The 17816-nt window shown below is 37.0% G+C and overlaps 1 protein-coding gene across 1 annotated transcript in view; it reads right to left on the bottom strand.

The window, feature by feature from the left end:
- Pum3 (pumilio RNA binding family member 3) overlaps window positions 1-17816 on the bottom strand; it is a 43931-nt gene that overhangs the window by 12844 nt on the left and 13271 nt on the right. Inside the window, exons 8-13 of the mRNA XM_046459457.2 lie at window positions 9875-10049; window positions 8388-8491; window positions 7169-7247; window positions 5155-5253; window positions 4365-4418; window positions 1028-1108 (exon numbers count right to left, since the gene is read on the bottom strand). Of these exons, the coding sequence (XP_046315413.1) occupies window positions 1028-1108; window positions 4365-4418; window positions 5155-5253; window positions 7169-7247; window positions 8388-8491; window positions 9875-10049 (592 nt within the window). The remainder of the gene's footprint in view (window positions 1-1027; window positions 1109-4364; window positions 4419-5154; window positions 5254-7168; window positions 7248-8387; window positions 8492-9874; window positions 10050-17816) is intronic.

A 17816-nucleotide genomic window follows, 5' to 3' on the forward strand; every position in this document is an offset into this window, starting at 1 on the left:
ACTCTCTAGATAATCCATGTGCTTCTTCTCTTCTGCCAAGAGTACCATGTGTCCCCAGGATTTTTCCAAGATCCCCATTTATGTGTACCAAACACAAAAGTATGTATAATTTTCAGATGAATAACCTGTGTCTATACAGACTATTTTATTTTTAAAACATTTCCAAGTCTGGTCAGTGCTACCAATGTTGTAATTTCTTATCCCCATCTCAATCATACCATATACTCAATATCAACTGCATTCCAAAAATAAAGGAAAAGAAGATATAAGAGGATCATAGAAGCAGAAGTCAGAAAAAGAATAGAGGAATAAAAACAGTTTAGAATTCAACTTTTACTTTTGGAAAAGAACAGTTTGGTTTTTCTTATGTGCATGTTAAAGTTTAGAGCTAATAAACTGTACTTGAGCATAATCACTTTATGGTCATTAAGCCAGATTAGAGGAATTGCTGAAATGTAAAAATGAAGTTAATATTTTAATTTTAGTCCTAACTTTTAATCTAATTATACAAAAGCTTCCATGAAAGTTTTAACAAGCACCAAGACTAAGTGAGCTTTATGAATTTTTCTTCTCTATCAATCCAGAACAGATGTATTAGTAAACTGGATAATTGTAGAGAGACAGTCCATCCATAGGAAGAGAGTGTTAAATTGACAAATTACCTCCAAAACTAATTTCTGATCAAATCTAAGCACTGCTTTGTTGATTTTTCATTTTTTAATCTCTAATATAGTCTTAAAATACAACAACAACAAAAAAAACCTGTTACCCTAATCCAAAACAAAAGTCAAGTCTTAACCACAGTCTTTTAAATATTTTAAACAGTATTAATATCAAGTTACAAGATTATGATTCACATAGGAAAAGAGCAAATTTCCAAAATAAGACTTAGTTGAGACAACTAAAAAAATACCGGCAGAAGTACAGGTGAAAACTCTGTTTAACACTACACGTGTGAAATCAAAGTTATATACCCACAACTGGTATATCAATGCAACTTAAATCTAAGACCATCAGAATTACTTACCGAGATGATTATCTGCTTCACAAGCTTAGTATCATCAATACAATCAAATGCAGCCAGTAAAACCAAATGAGAGTATTGTCCCTGTAAAAATTGAAAGGTAGTAAAACTTAAAAAAGTGCAAAGATTTTTCCTCTTACTCCATCTATGGAGTCATTATATAAAGGCTACCAACAGGGACAATTTACCTAACACAACATGAATAAAAGCCATTCAAATGCACTTTCTTTCTTATCAGGACCTAGTTAATTACATTCTTAAGAAATGATTGATTAAAAAGAAAAAGAAAAAAGAAACGGAAAACCATATCCTTCATTGCTAAAGAGCTCCAGACTAACCAGGATATAATACCTGTCTAAATAGGTATCCTGTTAATGAATAGCTATCTGAATATCAAACTTAAAAGAAAGTCCAAGTGATAAGATTAACACTATGTGTGTGTTGGGGGGGGGGGGGAGTTATCACACAGAGAATATTAAAACCACACACAAAAATACATAAGCTTACATGTAATTGCACACACACACACAATTCATAATACATGACAGAAAATTCTAGAAGGCAAAATACTCTAATGTAATAATCATCTCTGGGATAAAGGATTATAATCTTTTTAATCATGTATTCTCCAATTGTATTTAGATCACAAATTTTCTTAAAATAATCCTCAACAATTAGAATATAAGTAAACTACAAAACAAACTATAAAGGTACACTTACTTAATGATATGAGAATAAGACAAAACTTTTTGCTTTAAAAGAAGTATGGAAGCAAGACCCATGTAAATTCACAATTGTGGCTTTCACAACAATCTCCTCTTGAGATAATACAATTATTTCTGCAATGTTGATAGCCCTCCAAACATTTAAAGAACTCCTACTTTATGTATAAAACCAAAACAAAACACTGTTTTAAAAGTCTGTTGCATATTCTTGTTAGTATCACAGATGATGATATCAATGTTGTATGTGTCTGTTTTAATTAGGGAGAATCAATTTTTTATAATAGCCAGCACAGATTCATAGCAAGATCTGAGGAACATGACATTGTTTTAATTAGAAACAATGAGGAATTTGCTAAATACACAGATGTAAAAACAAACTGGAGAAAAACACCAAAGATCTAACATATTTACGATCTAATGATCAACAATCAACTAAAACAGCAAAAAATGAAAGTCCTTTCACAGAATGGCTTAAAAAATATAATGCCTTAATGGAATAATTAGGGTCAATAATTAAAACAAGGAAGCACCATTGTCCACTTATCCTATAGACAATGTTGAAAACCTCTGATAACAGACAAGTTGAGGTAAAGCAGGCACACTTTTATGTTGGTGAGAATGCAAAGTGGCTCAACTTTGGAAAACAACGGTAACAACTACAGATACACATATACTGAAATAAGATGGTCCCTAAGACAAATTAAGTGAAGGAGACAACAAGACATGGTACAAAATCATTAGTTTCAGCTTTCTGAAGTCATACACCCATAAGCTTGACCAAGAGTCCAATATTTCTGGGTAAATACAGAAGAAGTCTGTAGAGCATTGAATTTAAAAGGCAGACATACTATCTTTTGAAGGCAGAATTACATTGATCAATGATGATTTCTGTTCAAATTATATGATTAATATGCATAGATGTTATATATATTAACAGTATAAGTGAGCAATAAGCAATTCCATAATCATATTTGGAGGTTTTAACATGTTTTGCTCAGTAGCTAAGAAAACTAAAAAACAAAATAGCAACCAGTAAAAACACTGATTATTCTGAACAACACTATCACCCACCTTGATCTAACAGTTATAGAATACCACAAACAACTTCAAAATAAATTCTTTTTAAGACACAATTAAATAAGTCTCAATGTATTTAAAGGATTAAAATAATAAAGAATACCAAGAAATCCTCAATATTTAGAAATTAAATTACATTTATAAATAATGGATGGTTCAAATCCATGAGTTATATTATTAGCTCATATCATCATTTCAGAGGTTATTCTAAGAGATTAAAAGACATTGGATTATTAATTTCTATTATATCCCAATGTCATAGTAGGATTAGGTTCTCAAAAAACTTAATTGTTGCATTACCTAAAATAACCAAACTATAAAATTAAAACATTCTAATTAACTTGATTACTTAAAAATCTCTTACTACTACTAATACAGTTTAGAACTTTCTATTCATTCTATTTTTACTCAATTCTAATTCAAGTATGCAAATTAAAATGTCATATGTGAAGATTAAATTACTTAATAATGACTGAGGAATCAGAAAATACTCTCATATTGCAGAAATAGCTCAAGAGATCGAATACCATATAGAATGCCTTCTGAATGGTTTCAAACTTAACTTTTCTAATCTCCAACCCTATAGAAGACAATAGGTAAGTACACAATCACCAAGCATTACCTTTATGTTTGAATTAGGATTTGCTATATTATGAAGTCAGCACACATTATAGTTCCCACTGGATTTTTCATTGAAAAAAGTAGTTGGTCATGAAATATTTTTGATTCACCACTTAATTAGAATTTTACTGATGAATTAAGTCATTAAATATATAACTCAAAAATTAAAATTATATTTACTATCACATAATTCCAGTTATAGTGTCATTCTATAATAACAATGCAGAAAATATCTAAATATATGCAAACACTAGTTTTGAGGCAATTATTTTGTGTCCACTAATTTCATTAGAAGGTTGTCACTACATCTCCAGGGGATTCTAAGGAGCAAAACCACCATGGCTACACTGCAAATTTATTCTAAGAAAAAAAGGAGATGATTTTAATTTTGGGGGTGGTAACAAACACTGATACTAAATTTCTGAATGGCAACTGACATTATTTACCTTGAGATAGATATAAACATAGATACCTTAATCAAGGCAATAATTTTCACATTTTATTAACATGATTCAGCAAATTCATTAATGAGACCTAGTAAACATCAAGTCTTAAAAAAATATCTAGTAAAAATGGGGAACTGACACAATACAATGTTAAATTTAAAAGAGGGCTGGGGGTTTAGGGACCTGGGACTGCAGTTCAGTGAAGAGCCCCTGCCTAAGCATGTTCAAGGTTCTATTCAATCTCCTGTACTTCAACAACAAAACAAACAAAAAAAGAGGAGAGAGAGAAAAGAGACATGTGGTTCGAATTCTAATTTTTACAAATAATCATTTGAAAATATGCATACAAAAAGACTATAATAAAATAATTTTCTTGATAAATTTTTTTGATTTTTCAATTTTTCTTTAAGACATAAATTCATTTTACTACTAAAAATAATTAAAAGAAACATGTACTTTTATTGTACTTACATTAGCCACCTTTTCAACATAAGTCTTCATTGTTTTCACAATCACTTTCCTGTCCTTAAAAAGGAAACATTGCCTCAATGAACCTTTAGTAATAGATTAAACCTATTTCATAGTTAAAATTTTTTATATATTAAGATTTCATTTGAGTGGAATACTTTTCTTTAGTGAAAATAATAATTATGCAAACAGAATGAAAAATTGCAACATACATAATTCCTTTCAGAGTAAATCTTAGACTTATAGTTGACAGTCCATTTAGACATAAAGAGGGAACCCAAAACATGTAAGTTGCAAGCAACACAACCCTAATGGACCAGTTTTTACAGTAAGACCTGAGAGATCTCAATGAAAAGATAGAATAATACAATTTCTTTTGAAGGCATAAATAAGTCATTTCCATTAAAATTCTGTAATATGGATCTTTATCTTTTTTCTCAAAGTACTTAACACTCACAGTAAAAGTGTTTTAACACTCACAAGTGTGACTGTTCACTATCTTATCTCCATCACATATGATCATTAAATGAGAAATAGAGTCTAACAGATACCAAAACCTCTTGTGTTTACTTGCTTGACAGACTCTTTCTTATCTTCAACAAAGCTCAAGGTTTCTACTAAAGCAGAGAAGAAATACTAGGCCTAAAGATGATAAATACCTGTGAAGCCTTGAGACACAACTTGATAATAAAATGCTTATGCATAACTGGGGAAAGACTAGAGGGGATTGACAATCAATGAATAAGCAAGTCCAGCCTGCAGGTAAGACATGGCCCTGACTGACAACACTTACCTTGGGTGTGCCGTGCCACAGACAGTGCATGGCGACTCGGGCACCATCATGTGTGTGTGCCAAGTATACCACTGCTTCGCGGATGGCTTCAATCAGTTCCTAGGGAACAAATGCTGTCAGGGCATTGGTTTATTTTTCCTTCTTTTTGCTGTTTTATCTGTCTACAGAACAGTCAGGCACAGAAAATAAAAGGAAGAGAGCACAGGTAGCAAACAATTTAATTTTTAATTCTGTAGACAATCGGACAAAAATACAACCTCATTCTAGAAACATCCTTTTCTATCAAAGCAGCAAACACTGCTGGCAAGCAATTTTTATTAAACAACATATCTGACTTTTACCAATGTCTATTTAAAAAAAAATGTTACAGGTAATATGGGTAACATAATATATTGTAAATGATTTTCCAAGAAAAAAATGTCTAGAAGGTGGCAGCGATAAGGGAGTTTCAAACAGAACAATGAAAATAAATAAAATGCTCTTCCCTAAGAGACATGTATGTAATAAATAGAATCGAAACTCATTCTAACAAAGACATTTCCTTTTTTTTAGTTTATCACTAGATTATTTCCAGAAATCATATTGATTCTTTATCATAAACAAATAGCATTTCCCAAAGAAAAATTAATCTCTATATTATAAAAATTTAGGCTAGGTCTTCACCTATAAACGACACTTTTGTAGAAAAATCATTTAGTTTTTTTATGAGGTAGCTTAGCTTAATTTAATCTTTAGCATTCATTTTCAATGTATACAGCTTCTTATTCATATCTTCAAAGTCTATGCACAAGTTGTAAATGAGATCTGGCAGCTAACAGCTGCAGGGCCTCATTTTAGCCTATTCCAACTTTAAACAAAATACAAAGCCTCGAGCCAGGAAATGGAAAGGTAGTTGCCTAATTTCATCAGTAAGGAACAAGCAATTTCACTCTGTACTATCTTACAATCCTTTCCCAGGATAAACCTCTAGAACACAGATTTCATCCATCATACCTATCCAGTTGGAAAGTCATATATATATTCCAGTTATGCTTCCAATATCCCCAATGATATATTTTTAAGTCTCTCATTTGAAAACTGCCCCCGGTGCCAGAAAAGATCCTTTATTCATTTCTTTATATCCCGTTCCAATTTTTTTTGTTCCTAAAACACACTCAACACTAAAAAGATAAATGCTTTCCAGCACTGAATATATTCAAATGATCATTTTGCCAGACAGAACATTCAGTCCTATCTCAGAAAACACACAAGTGTGAGATACTGTGTTCTGTGGGAAACAGAAATCCCCCAAAGAGAAGATGCTGCTATGGTCACTTCACAATGAGCTTAGGAGAGTACCTACTGTTGAGAAATTATTTTGCGTGCTAATTGACAGGGTCAAAATTCCTATGAATATGTAATCTGGCATATTTGTTAAAAGAAGCCAGATTCATTATTTTAGTTATCCCGTGTGACTAAAAATGAGGACAAAATGGATAATGAGCTCACTGAATGATGAGGCAAGCAAAATTCAGGAAACTAAATGAACTCTCATTTGTATTCCTTTCACTAACTTGAAGGGCAGTGCAATTTACCTTCACTCTCTGTTCTTTCTCCTTCTATCATTTAAGGTCCAGGTTTTCATGGGCCATTTAGTTTTACATTAAAACTAACCTTTTAATGTCAGCAAGTTTTTTTTTTTTTTTTTTTGGTACCGGCACAGTTGAGTTTAAAAACTACCTAAATGCAAAATATTCCTCCCAAGTTACTTTATTAGAGGATATCCTCTGGTTTATAATTAAAATATAAAAATTCAATCGTATTAATAAAACTAGGGTCAGTTCTATCATTTTTCTAGACAAAAAGTAAAACAAATTAGCAGGCTTATTCAAGGGAAGTTTAGTGAATCATCTATTCTAAATAAGAAAGCAACTCTAAAATTTCCAAAGGAGTGTGTATATCAAAGCAATGTGTTAAAATATCTACATGACTTTTTTTCTACACTTTGGTTTAAAAACAAAACCCAAGAACTTACTGATCTGAGTTTTGGGGGTGCGTAGGTAAAAAAATCCAAGAATACTTTATGAACCAATGAGTGCTTAATCACAGCTTCTCTGAAAACAGAAAACAAAAACAAAAACAAAAAAAACATCAGATCTGGCAAAAAGCCAAATAGAGACAGGCAATCTTGAAACTAAAATAATCTAAATAAGATGGTTTTACTAAATATGAAATTGATTGTATGTTTCAACAGTACTAAGATTTAAAAAAAAAAATTATAATATTGACCTAAGTACAAATTTCTAGTGTTTTATCAACAAAGATTATATCATCGTTCAAAATTTGTTCTACCTTTGTAAATAACAACTCTATTTCCCTCAGTTCTGGAAACATGATTGGAAATCCACATTTAGACCTTTATTTTTTTTTTTTAAAGCTGTTTTCTTTCTGAAAGCACTCTTCAAAATAAATTAGTTTCACAAAATATTAGCAGAACTGAAACCTGAATGAACCAAATAGTGAGAGAAATAGCAACAACCATATTTTATCAATGCCCCATAGTGTGACATTTGGTGAACTCAGGTAAAAGTGGAGGTTGATGTTCAGGCACCAAAAACGTAAGTTCACATACTTTACCCAAACAGATAACAAACTATTCTGCTTTTATGGGCAAAGAACTGTTTTGAGTTCTTTGGAAATATTATCCCATTTAATCTTCATAAAATTTTATGACATATATACTATTAGTATCCCAATTTGACCATATGGATACGCACAGAGAGGTTAAACTGTCTAAGGTTACAGTTAGTATTTGTGGGGGAGGGGACAGCAGGAGTCACTCATGCAGTCAAGTTACACTCCCAACCATTGTGCTATGTTACCAATTCTAAGAAGGTCATGTCGTAGGATTCTAAGTCTTAAAATCCAATTTAAATAACATTACGTTTGTGAAACTATTCAATATAACATATAATATTCCATAAAACAGTTTTTTGAGAATAAATGTTTTGTTGCTTAAACAAAATTTATAAACCATTATTATGTTATCCTTTTACAGGATGTAATATCCGAAAAAATGATGCCCTTTCATACTAAGACAGGCTCCAAACAAAAGTTTTAAACTTGAATTTAGGACAGATTAATAACAGTAAAGGGGAAATACCCACCTTTTTTGGGGCAAGGGTTATATAAAACTTTCCTCCTTCAAATATCTTTTTCAAATGTATTAAGAAAATACAAGACATCTTTCTTACTTTTGGGCCATTGGAGTTAGAATCTGTTTCATTTCATCCATAATAAGCTCTAATTTTTCTGGCTGTACCTCCAATACTTTGTCCAGAGTTGGGTGATCTGCTGACTGTAACAAAAGAAAAGTCAAACCCCTCTGAAATTAATAAGTTTCTTCATTTCAAACAAAAAAAAAAAAAAACAATTATAGCTATTTTCAATAAATTTAAAGTAAATGTAAGGTGTTCCATATGTGCATAACTCAAGCTTTCCTGTATACACACTCATGGAATAATTCTTGATCTGATTCAGAGACTGTACAACTACCAATGTCTAGTCATCTTTGGTATCCATAAGGAATTGGTCCAGAAACCCCTGTGGACACAAAACACTGAGGATGCTCAAATCTCATGAAATGGCATAGTATTTGTTTATAACCCTCCCACACGTATGTATATGTAGTAACATTTTATATACATATATACATATATATATATATATATATATATATAAATAAAAATACATAAATACCCTTGAGGATCCCTATATACTTTAAATCATCTTCAGATTATTTATAATTCCTAATACAATGTAAAATGTAAATGCTGTATGAATGGTTGTTACAACTGTTTAGGGAATAATGACAAGGAAAATATCTATGTATATCTAGTATAGATTCATCGTTTAAAAAATATTTTCATTCTGTGACTGGTTCATTACTCGGATGCAGAACCCACAGATACAAAGAGCCACGTTAAACCATCAATCATGCCAACCAGCCAACAGACACTTGCTAAGACCTAATGTGTCTAATCACAAGATCAAGTAGATCACAAATCTTGCTGTCCTGTGTTTTTTAGCAGCTGCATAGTCCTAAAGTGAGGTATTACGAAAGTAAAACAACAATAAGTTCAACTCAGGAACATAATTGCCTAATGCAGGGAAACCAGTAATCAATCCATATCCCTCAGATAAACATACATTAATGTCCCATGGTTTACAACAGACCTTCTAGCTGTCCTAGTCTTAGATTCAGTCCCTGCACTCTATCCAAAGTGGACTATCTCTACTCCCCTCCTTCTCTAGACCATCTGGAGAAGGGTAATGCAACATCATGAAGAAAGGTGGGAGAAGGCAATAACAGGGAGTCCAATGCCCTTCAGCCAGAGCTGGATAGAGAGTGGTTCTAAAGCTTTGCTAACTATTAAGAATCTTTGACCTCAGTCTGATTCAGAAATGAAAGTACTTAATTAAGCATTACACACAGAGCATTAGGAATAGAGCAACAAAAGTAGTTTCATTTGAAGGAGATTTAAAGATAACACCTGGAAGACAAAAATTTAAGTGTGATCACTTGTCCACTATATTAGAGACAAAATCATCTACAAGAAAAGAGACAGTATATTAAAGGAGCATCCAAAGTAAAAATGCCTTCTGAAAACAAGGCACTAGAAGTTCAGGACAACACACAGAACAAATAAACACACAAGAAAAGGCCTTATGGAAACATCACCTTATAAAGCTGAAATGTATTTCCATAGAGTTCCTCGGTCAGCATGTTCCGCTGCTCCAAAATGGCTTTGTCATTGTATGCATACTCCACAATGGCAGATGCTTCTGCGTGACGCAGCATCTTTCTCACATGGCCTTTAAAACTTCTGATTATCTCAGCAATCTGCGGTTTACTCCTAAAAATCATGGGGGAAAAAATAATATGTGTGTATGTGTATATGAGATAAAAGGAAAAAGCTAGATGACAATAAAATATAATTTACATCTCCTGAGGCTGACTAATCACTCTATGTATGTGTGTGTGGTGGGGGGGAGGGATCTCATTAAAAATAAATAAAAAGCTTATGACAGGAAAATCTAATTGCCTTGTATTTCAACTTCAGGCTTTTAAGTGATTGAGTAACCAGACTTTCTAGGACTGACACCTGGCTCAAAAGACCCTGAACAAATTCTTTAACCTCAGCCTTTCCATTCATATAGGTGAAATGATGCTGCTGTAAGGATTAAATGAACTAAGAAGCATCAAGCCCTGTGTGCACCACATTGTAAGCGCCCAATAAATGTCAGTTCCTATTAAATTGTTGAACTTGAAAAAAAGTAGTGTAGGGGAAAAAAGAAACAGTAAGTCAAAGATGCAGAAAGATAGGAATAAAACATATTCTAGGATTCTCTTTTAAAACAGGACTTATCCTAATACAATTAAGCTGCTGATAATCAGTCAGGAATACATATGAATCAGTCAGGAATACATTTGTCATGTTACACCTTTTTTCTTATTGGTTACCACATTCTGGGACATTATTACACCCAAAATGATTGGCCAAGACAAACACTAATTCCACCTAAATTTAGGAAATCCTATCTTGACATTTTCTAACCCACTTATCATATTTCAAGAGTTTACTCATTTGCTGCTCCAACTCTCTACCCTTTAAATACTGCTGATTAATTACAAGTTAATTATTCCATTTCTAATGGAGCTTCAAGACACGAAAATAGTCTCTTAAGAATAGGAACAGGGGGGAGAGGAAGATGGCGGCGAGGGGAGTGCATTGCCCCCGTGTGCTGCTTCACTGTGTGGGAGTATGACAAGTCAGGACGGCTAAAGGATATCTTGTTAGGAATTTACAGCAATAGTGGGGTGCTCCGGAACCTGGAGGAAGGATTTCCATCGCACGAGGATCGGCTACGGGGACTCAAACGCGAGAGGTTTGTCGCACGGAGGGTAACACTGCTTATTCAGCAAATCGCCCCGCGGCTAGAGTCTGCAGCGCGCGCTGGGATAGAGACGCAGGGTTACAGCGCTGCAGTTTCTGCCAGCCGCGCAAGCACCGTACTCAGGGCTGAATTCTGGGTTCGAGACAGGGGAAGGAAGCGGTCCATCTCGGTTCTCCACACTGGTCAGACCACAGAGGAGGCCAGCAGCCACCATGTTGGTAAACTGACGTCACCACACCTGTTTTCGACTGACCGCAGCTCATTCAGCCATAGAACAGGTAATTTCAGGCTGCAATTCGCCTGCGGCTTGCAGACAGATTGCTGGGGTTCAGCGCCTGGGTGCTTCTTAGAATCTGATCTTATCGCAGCGAACATCGAGCGCGGGGCGGCCGAGTTCCGGCTCCCGGAACCGTCCCGGAACCGCCCTGGCCCAGGGCTGCGGAGCCTGCGGAGGCTGCTTCTTGGACCCTGCTACTATCAGAGCATACACCAAGCACTAAGCAGCCGAATTCCGGGTCCCGGAACTGAGCCCGCGGGGACTGCTTCTTGGAGCTTACACTTATAGGAGCTTACACTGAGCACGGAGCGGCCGAGTTCCGGCTCCCGGAACTTCCCTGGACCGGGGCTAGGAGCCCGCGGAAACTGCGTCTCGGTCCGGGTCCTGCTGAGGGCCGGTCAGGACTCACCCGTTGTTTTGGTTGCCCGGCAAGGGGAACGAAATGCTGCCATTCGCATAGGATACCAACATGGCAGAGATCTGATGTCAGCAGAAAGCGGTGGAGGAGAGAACTTCATCAATACCAGCAGTGACATAAGCAGTTGTTCTCCTGGTAGGGGGGGTGAGGCACAGTCACCCGAGTCTCCTCAATTTGTCCTCGAGCCAGAGGGGAGGAGCCGGGCCACCGCCAGCGCCCGGAGCAGGCCCAGCGGCTCGCCAGCGTGGTGAACGCGTGACCCCAATTGGAGAGGGGGCGGAGCGGAGCCGCCACCCACACCCGCAAGGTGGGCAGACCCGCGACCCAGTGGTACATGGGCGTGGTAGGAGGGGCAGGGCAGAGCCGCCCTTCCCGCTTGCAAGGTAAACAGACCTGTGACAGCCTGGCGGGTCAGGCCCAGTGGCCTGCCAGTGTGGTACACACGTCACCCCAACTGGAGTAGGGGCAGAGCAGATCCTTCTCCCATGCCCGGATCAGGCCCTGCCGGTGTGGTGGTCACGTGACCCCAATTGGAGTGGGGGCGGAGCGGAACCGCCACCCGTGCCCGCAGGGTGAGCAGACCAGTGATCAACCTGCAGATCAGGCCCAGGGGTCCGCAGGCGTGGTAGGAGGGGCAGGGCAGATCCGCCGCCCGCACCTCCAAGGTAGGCAGACCTACAACAGACCGGCAGATCAGGCCCAGGAGCCTGCCGGCGTGGTACAAACACCACCCTAATTGGAGTAGTGACAGAGCAGAGTCGCCGCCCGTGCCAGGAACAGGCCCAGCGTCCTGCAGGCGGGGTAGTCACGACACCCCAATTGGAGTAGGGGCAGAGCAGAGCCTCCACCCGTGCCCGAAAGGTGGGCAGATCTGCGACCGACCAGCGGGACAGGCCCAGTGGCCTGCTGGTACGACAGACACGTCACCCCATTTGGAGTAGGGGCAGAGTAGAGCCGCCGCCCGCGCCTGCAGGGTAGGCAAACCTGCAACCGACCGGCGGATCAGGCCCGGTGGCCTGCCGGCGTGGTACACTCGTCACCCCAATTGGAGTAGGGGCAGAACGGAGCCGCCGCCAGCTCCCAGAACAGGCCCAGTGACCTGCCGGCGTGGTAGCCACGACACCCCAATTGGAATAAGGAGAGAGCAGAGCCGCCGCCCGCACCTGCAGGAAAGATACGCAAGCAGTATGAAAAGACAAGGAAAGAAAGGACCACAAGCAATGCAGGTCAACGCAACTTTAGAAGAGGTAACAGCTGCAGCAGATGGAATGTCAGATAAAGAATTCAGGATATACATGCTTCAGATGATCTGGAGTATCAAGGAAGACATTAAACAGCAAAATCAGACAATGAAAGATCACTTCGACAACGAATTACGCAAACAAATCCAGGAAGCAAAGGATCAACTATACAGGGAGATAGAGGTTATAAAAAACAAGCAATCAGAAATCCTAGAAATGCAGGAAGCAATAAACCAACTTAAAAACTCAATGGAGAATACTACCAGCAGAGTAGAACACTTAGAAGATAGAACATCAGACAATGAAGACAAAGTATTTCAACTGGAAAAGAACATAGACAGCTCAGCAAGACTGTTAAGAAACCATGAGCAGAACATCCAAGAAATATGGGATAACATTAAGAGACCAAACTTAAGAGTCATTGGGATACAGGAAGGTACAGAGCTCCAAACCAAAGGAATGAGCAGTCTATTCAATGAAATAATACGAGAAAACTTCCCAGACTTGAAGAATGAGACAGAATCCCAAATTCTAGAAGCCTACAGGACGCCGAATGTGCAAAATCATAAGAGATCCACACCTAGACACATTATAATGAAGATGCCCAACATACAGAATAAGGAGAGAATTTTAAAAGCTACAAGAGAAAGGAAGCAGATTACATTTAGGGGTAAGCCAATCAGGATAACAGCTGATCTTTCAACACAGACTCTGAAAGCTAGAAGATCCTGGAATAACATATTTCAAACACTGAAAGAAAATGGGTTCCAACCAAGAATTGTGTATCCAGCGAAATTAAGCTTCAGGATGGAGGATGAAACTAAAACCTTCCACGATAAACAAAAGTTTAAAGAATTCGCAGCTAGAAAACCATCTCTTCAAAACATCCTCGCCAAAGCATTACAGGAAGAGGAAATGGAAAATAACAATGAAAACCAACAGTGGGAGGTAGAACAGTAAAGGGGGGGGGGAAATAATCAAAGAGGAAAACAAACCATGTTTAGTAACAGAAATAAACAAATATGGCTGGAAGAACAACCCATATCTCAATAATAACCCTAAATGTTAATGGCTTAAACTCACCAATTAAGAGACACAGGCTAGTAGAATGGATCACAAAACAAGACCCAACAATATGCTGCCTACAGGAGACGCATTTGATAGGAAAAAACATACATAGGCTGAAGGTGAAAGGTTGGGAAAAATCATATCACTCATATGGACTTCGGAAACAAGCAGGCGTGTCCATACTCATATCAAATAGATTTCAAAACAAAGTTAATTAAAAGAGATAAAGAGGGACACTACATACTGCTTAAGGGAACCATACACCAACAAGACATAACAATCATAAATATTTATGCCCCAAACAATGGTGCAGCTATGTTCGTCAAACAAACTCTTCTCAAGTTCAAGAGTCTAATAGACCACCACACCATAATCATGGGAGACTTCAACACACCTCTCTCGCCACTGGACAGATCTTCCAAACAAAAGTTGAATAAGGAAACTATAGAACTCAATAACACTATTAATAACCTAGACCTAATTGACATATATAGAGTATACCACCCAACATCAAGCAGTTACACTTTTTTCTCAGCAGCACATGGATTCTTCTCAAAAATAGATCATATATTATGTCACAGGGAAACTCTTAGACAATATAAAGGAGTAGAGATAATACCATGCATCTTATCTGATCATAATGGAATGAAACTGAAAATCAACGATAAAAGAAGGAAGGAAAAAGCATACATCACTTGGAGAATGAACAATAGGTTACTGAATGATCAATGGGTTATAGAAGACATCAAGAAGGAAATTAAAAAATTCTTAGAGATAAATGAAAACACAGACACAACATATCGGAATCTATGGGACACATTGAAAGTAGTTCTAAGAGGAAAATTCATTGCTTGGAGTTCATTCCTTAAAAAAAGAAAAAACCAACAAATAAATGATCTCATACTTCATCTCAAAATCCTTGAAAAAGAAGAGCAAAACAACAGCAAAAGAAGTAGAAGGCAAGAAATAATGAAAATCAGAGCTGAAATTAATGAAATCGAAACAAAAGAAACAATTGAAAAAATTGACAAAACTAAAAGTTGGTTCTTTGAAAAAATAAACAAAATCGACAGACCCTTAGCCATGCTAGCGAAGAGAAGAAGAGAGAGAACTCAAATTACTAGCATACAGGATGAAAAAGGCAATATCACAACAGACACTTCAGAAATACAGAAGATAATCAAAAACTATTTTGAATCCTTATACTCCAATAAATTAGAAGATAGTGAAGGCATAGGTAAATTTCTTAAGTCATATGATCTGCCCAGATTGAGTCAGGAGGATATAGAAAACCTAAACAGATCAATATCAATTGAGGAAATAGAAGAAACCATAAAAAGACTACCAACTAAGAAAAGCCCAGGTCCGGATGGGTATACAGCAGAATTTTACAAAACCTTTAAAGAAGAACTAATACCAATACTTTTCAAGCTACTTCAGGAAATAGAAAAGGAGGGAGAACTTCCAAATTCATTCTATGAGGCCAACATCACCCTGATACCTAAACCAGACAAAGACACTTCAAAGAAAGAAAACTACTGACCAATATCTCTAATGAACCTAGATGCAAAAATCCTCAATAAAATTCTGGCGAATCGGATACAAAAACATATCAAAAAATTGTGCACCATGATCAAGTAGGATTCATCCCTGGGATGCAAGGCTGGTTCAATATACGGAAATCAATAAATGTTATTCACCACATCAATAGACTTAAAAATAAGAACCATATGATCATCTCGATAGATGCGGAAAAAGCATTCAACAAAGTACAGCATCCCTTTATGTTCAAAACTCTAGAAAAACTAGGGATAACAGGAACATACCTCAATATTGTAAAAGCAATCTATGCTAAGCCTCAGGCTAGCATCATTCTGAATGGAGAAAAACTGAAGGCATTCCCTCTAAAATCTGGAACAAGACAGGGATGCCCTCTCTCTCCACTTCTCTTCAACATAGTTCTCGAAACACTGGCCAGAGCAATTAGACAGACAAAAGAAATTAAAGGCATAAAAATAGGAAAAGAAGAACTTAAATTATCACTATTTGCAGATGATATGATTCTATACCTAGCAGACCCAAAAGGGTCTACAAAGAAACTACTAGAGCTAATAAATGAATTCAGCAAAGTGGCAGGATATAAAATCAAAACGCATAAATCAAAGGCATTCCTGTATATCAGCGACAAATCCTCTGAAATGGAAATGAGGACAACCACTCCATTCAAAATATCTTCAAAAAAAATAAAATACTTGGGAATCAACCTAACAAAAGAGGTGAAAGACTTATACAATGAAAACTACAGAACCCTAAAGAGAGAAATAGAAGAAGATCTTAGAAGATGGAAAAATATACCCTGTTCATGGATAGGCAGAACTAACATCATCAAAATGGCGATATTACCAAAAGTTCTCTATAGGTTTAATGCAATGCCAATCAAAATCCCAACGGCATTTCTTGTAGAAATATATAAAGCAATCATGAAATTCATATGGAAAAATAAAAGACCCAGAATAGCAAAAACAATGCTAAGAAGTGTGAATCAGGCGGTATAGCGATACCAGACTTCAAACTATACTACAGAGCAATAGTAACAAAAACAGCATGGTACTGGTACCAAAACAGGCGGGTGGACCAATGGTACAGAATAGAGGACACAGAAACCAATCCACAAAACTACAACTATCTTATATTTGATAAAGGCGCTAAAAGCATGCAATGGAGGAAGGATAGCATCTTCAACAAATGGTGCTGGGAAAACTGGAAATCCATATGCAACAAAATGAAACTGAATCTCTTTCTCTCGCCATGCACAAAAGTTAATTCAAAATGGATCAAGGAGCTTGATATCAAATCAGAGACACGCCGTCTGATAGAAGAAAAAGTTGGCTACGATCTACATTCGGTGGGGTCGGGCTCCAAATTCCTCAATAGGACACCCATAGCACAAAAGTTAATAACTAGAATCAACAAATGGGACTTACTCAAACTAAAAAGTTTTTTCTCAGCAAAAGAAACAATAAGAGAGGTAAATAGGGAGCCTACACCCTGGGAACAAATCTTTACTCCTCACACTTCAGATAGAGCCCTAATATCCAGAGTATACAAAGAACTCAAAAAATTAGACAATAAGAGAACAAACAACCCAATCAACAAATGGGCCAAGGACCTGAACAGACACTTCTCAGAGGAGGACATACAGTCAATCAACAAGTACATGAAAAAATGCTCAACATCTCTAGCTGTCAGAGAAATGCAAATCAAAACCACCCTAAGATACCATCTCACTCCAGTAAGATTGGCAGCCATTAGGAAGTCAAACAACAACAAGTGCTGGCGAGGATGTGGGGAAAAGGGTACACTTGTACATTGCTGGTGGGACTGCAGATTGGTGCAGCCAATTTGGAAAGCAGTATGGAGATTTCTTGGAAAGCTGGGAATGGAGCCACCATTTGACCCAGCTATTCCCCTTCTTGGTCTATTCCCTAAAGACCTAAAAAGAGCATGCTACAGGGACACTGCTACATCGATGTTCATAGCAGCACAGTTCACAATAGCAAGACTGTGGAACCAACCTAGATGCCCTTCAATAGATGAATGGATAAAAAAAAATGTGGCATTTATACACAATGGAGTATTACTCTGCATTAAAAAATGACAAAATCATAGAATTTGCAGGGAAATGGATGGCATTAGAGCAGATTATGCTAAGTGAAGCTAG

This window comes from Marmota monax, unplaced genomic scaffold (genome assembly GCF_021218885.2).
Source record: "Marmota monax isolate L192 unplaced genomic scaffold, Marmota_monax_Labrador192_F-V1.1 WCK01_AAM20220418_F8-fsc00059, whole genome shotgun sequence".
NCBI classification, from domain to species: domain Eukaryota; kingdom Metazoa; phylum Chordata; class Mammalia; order Rodentia; family Sciuridae; genus Marmota; species Marmota monax.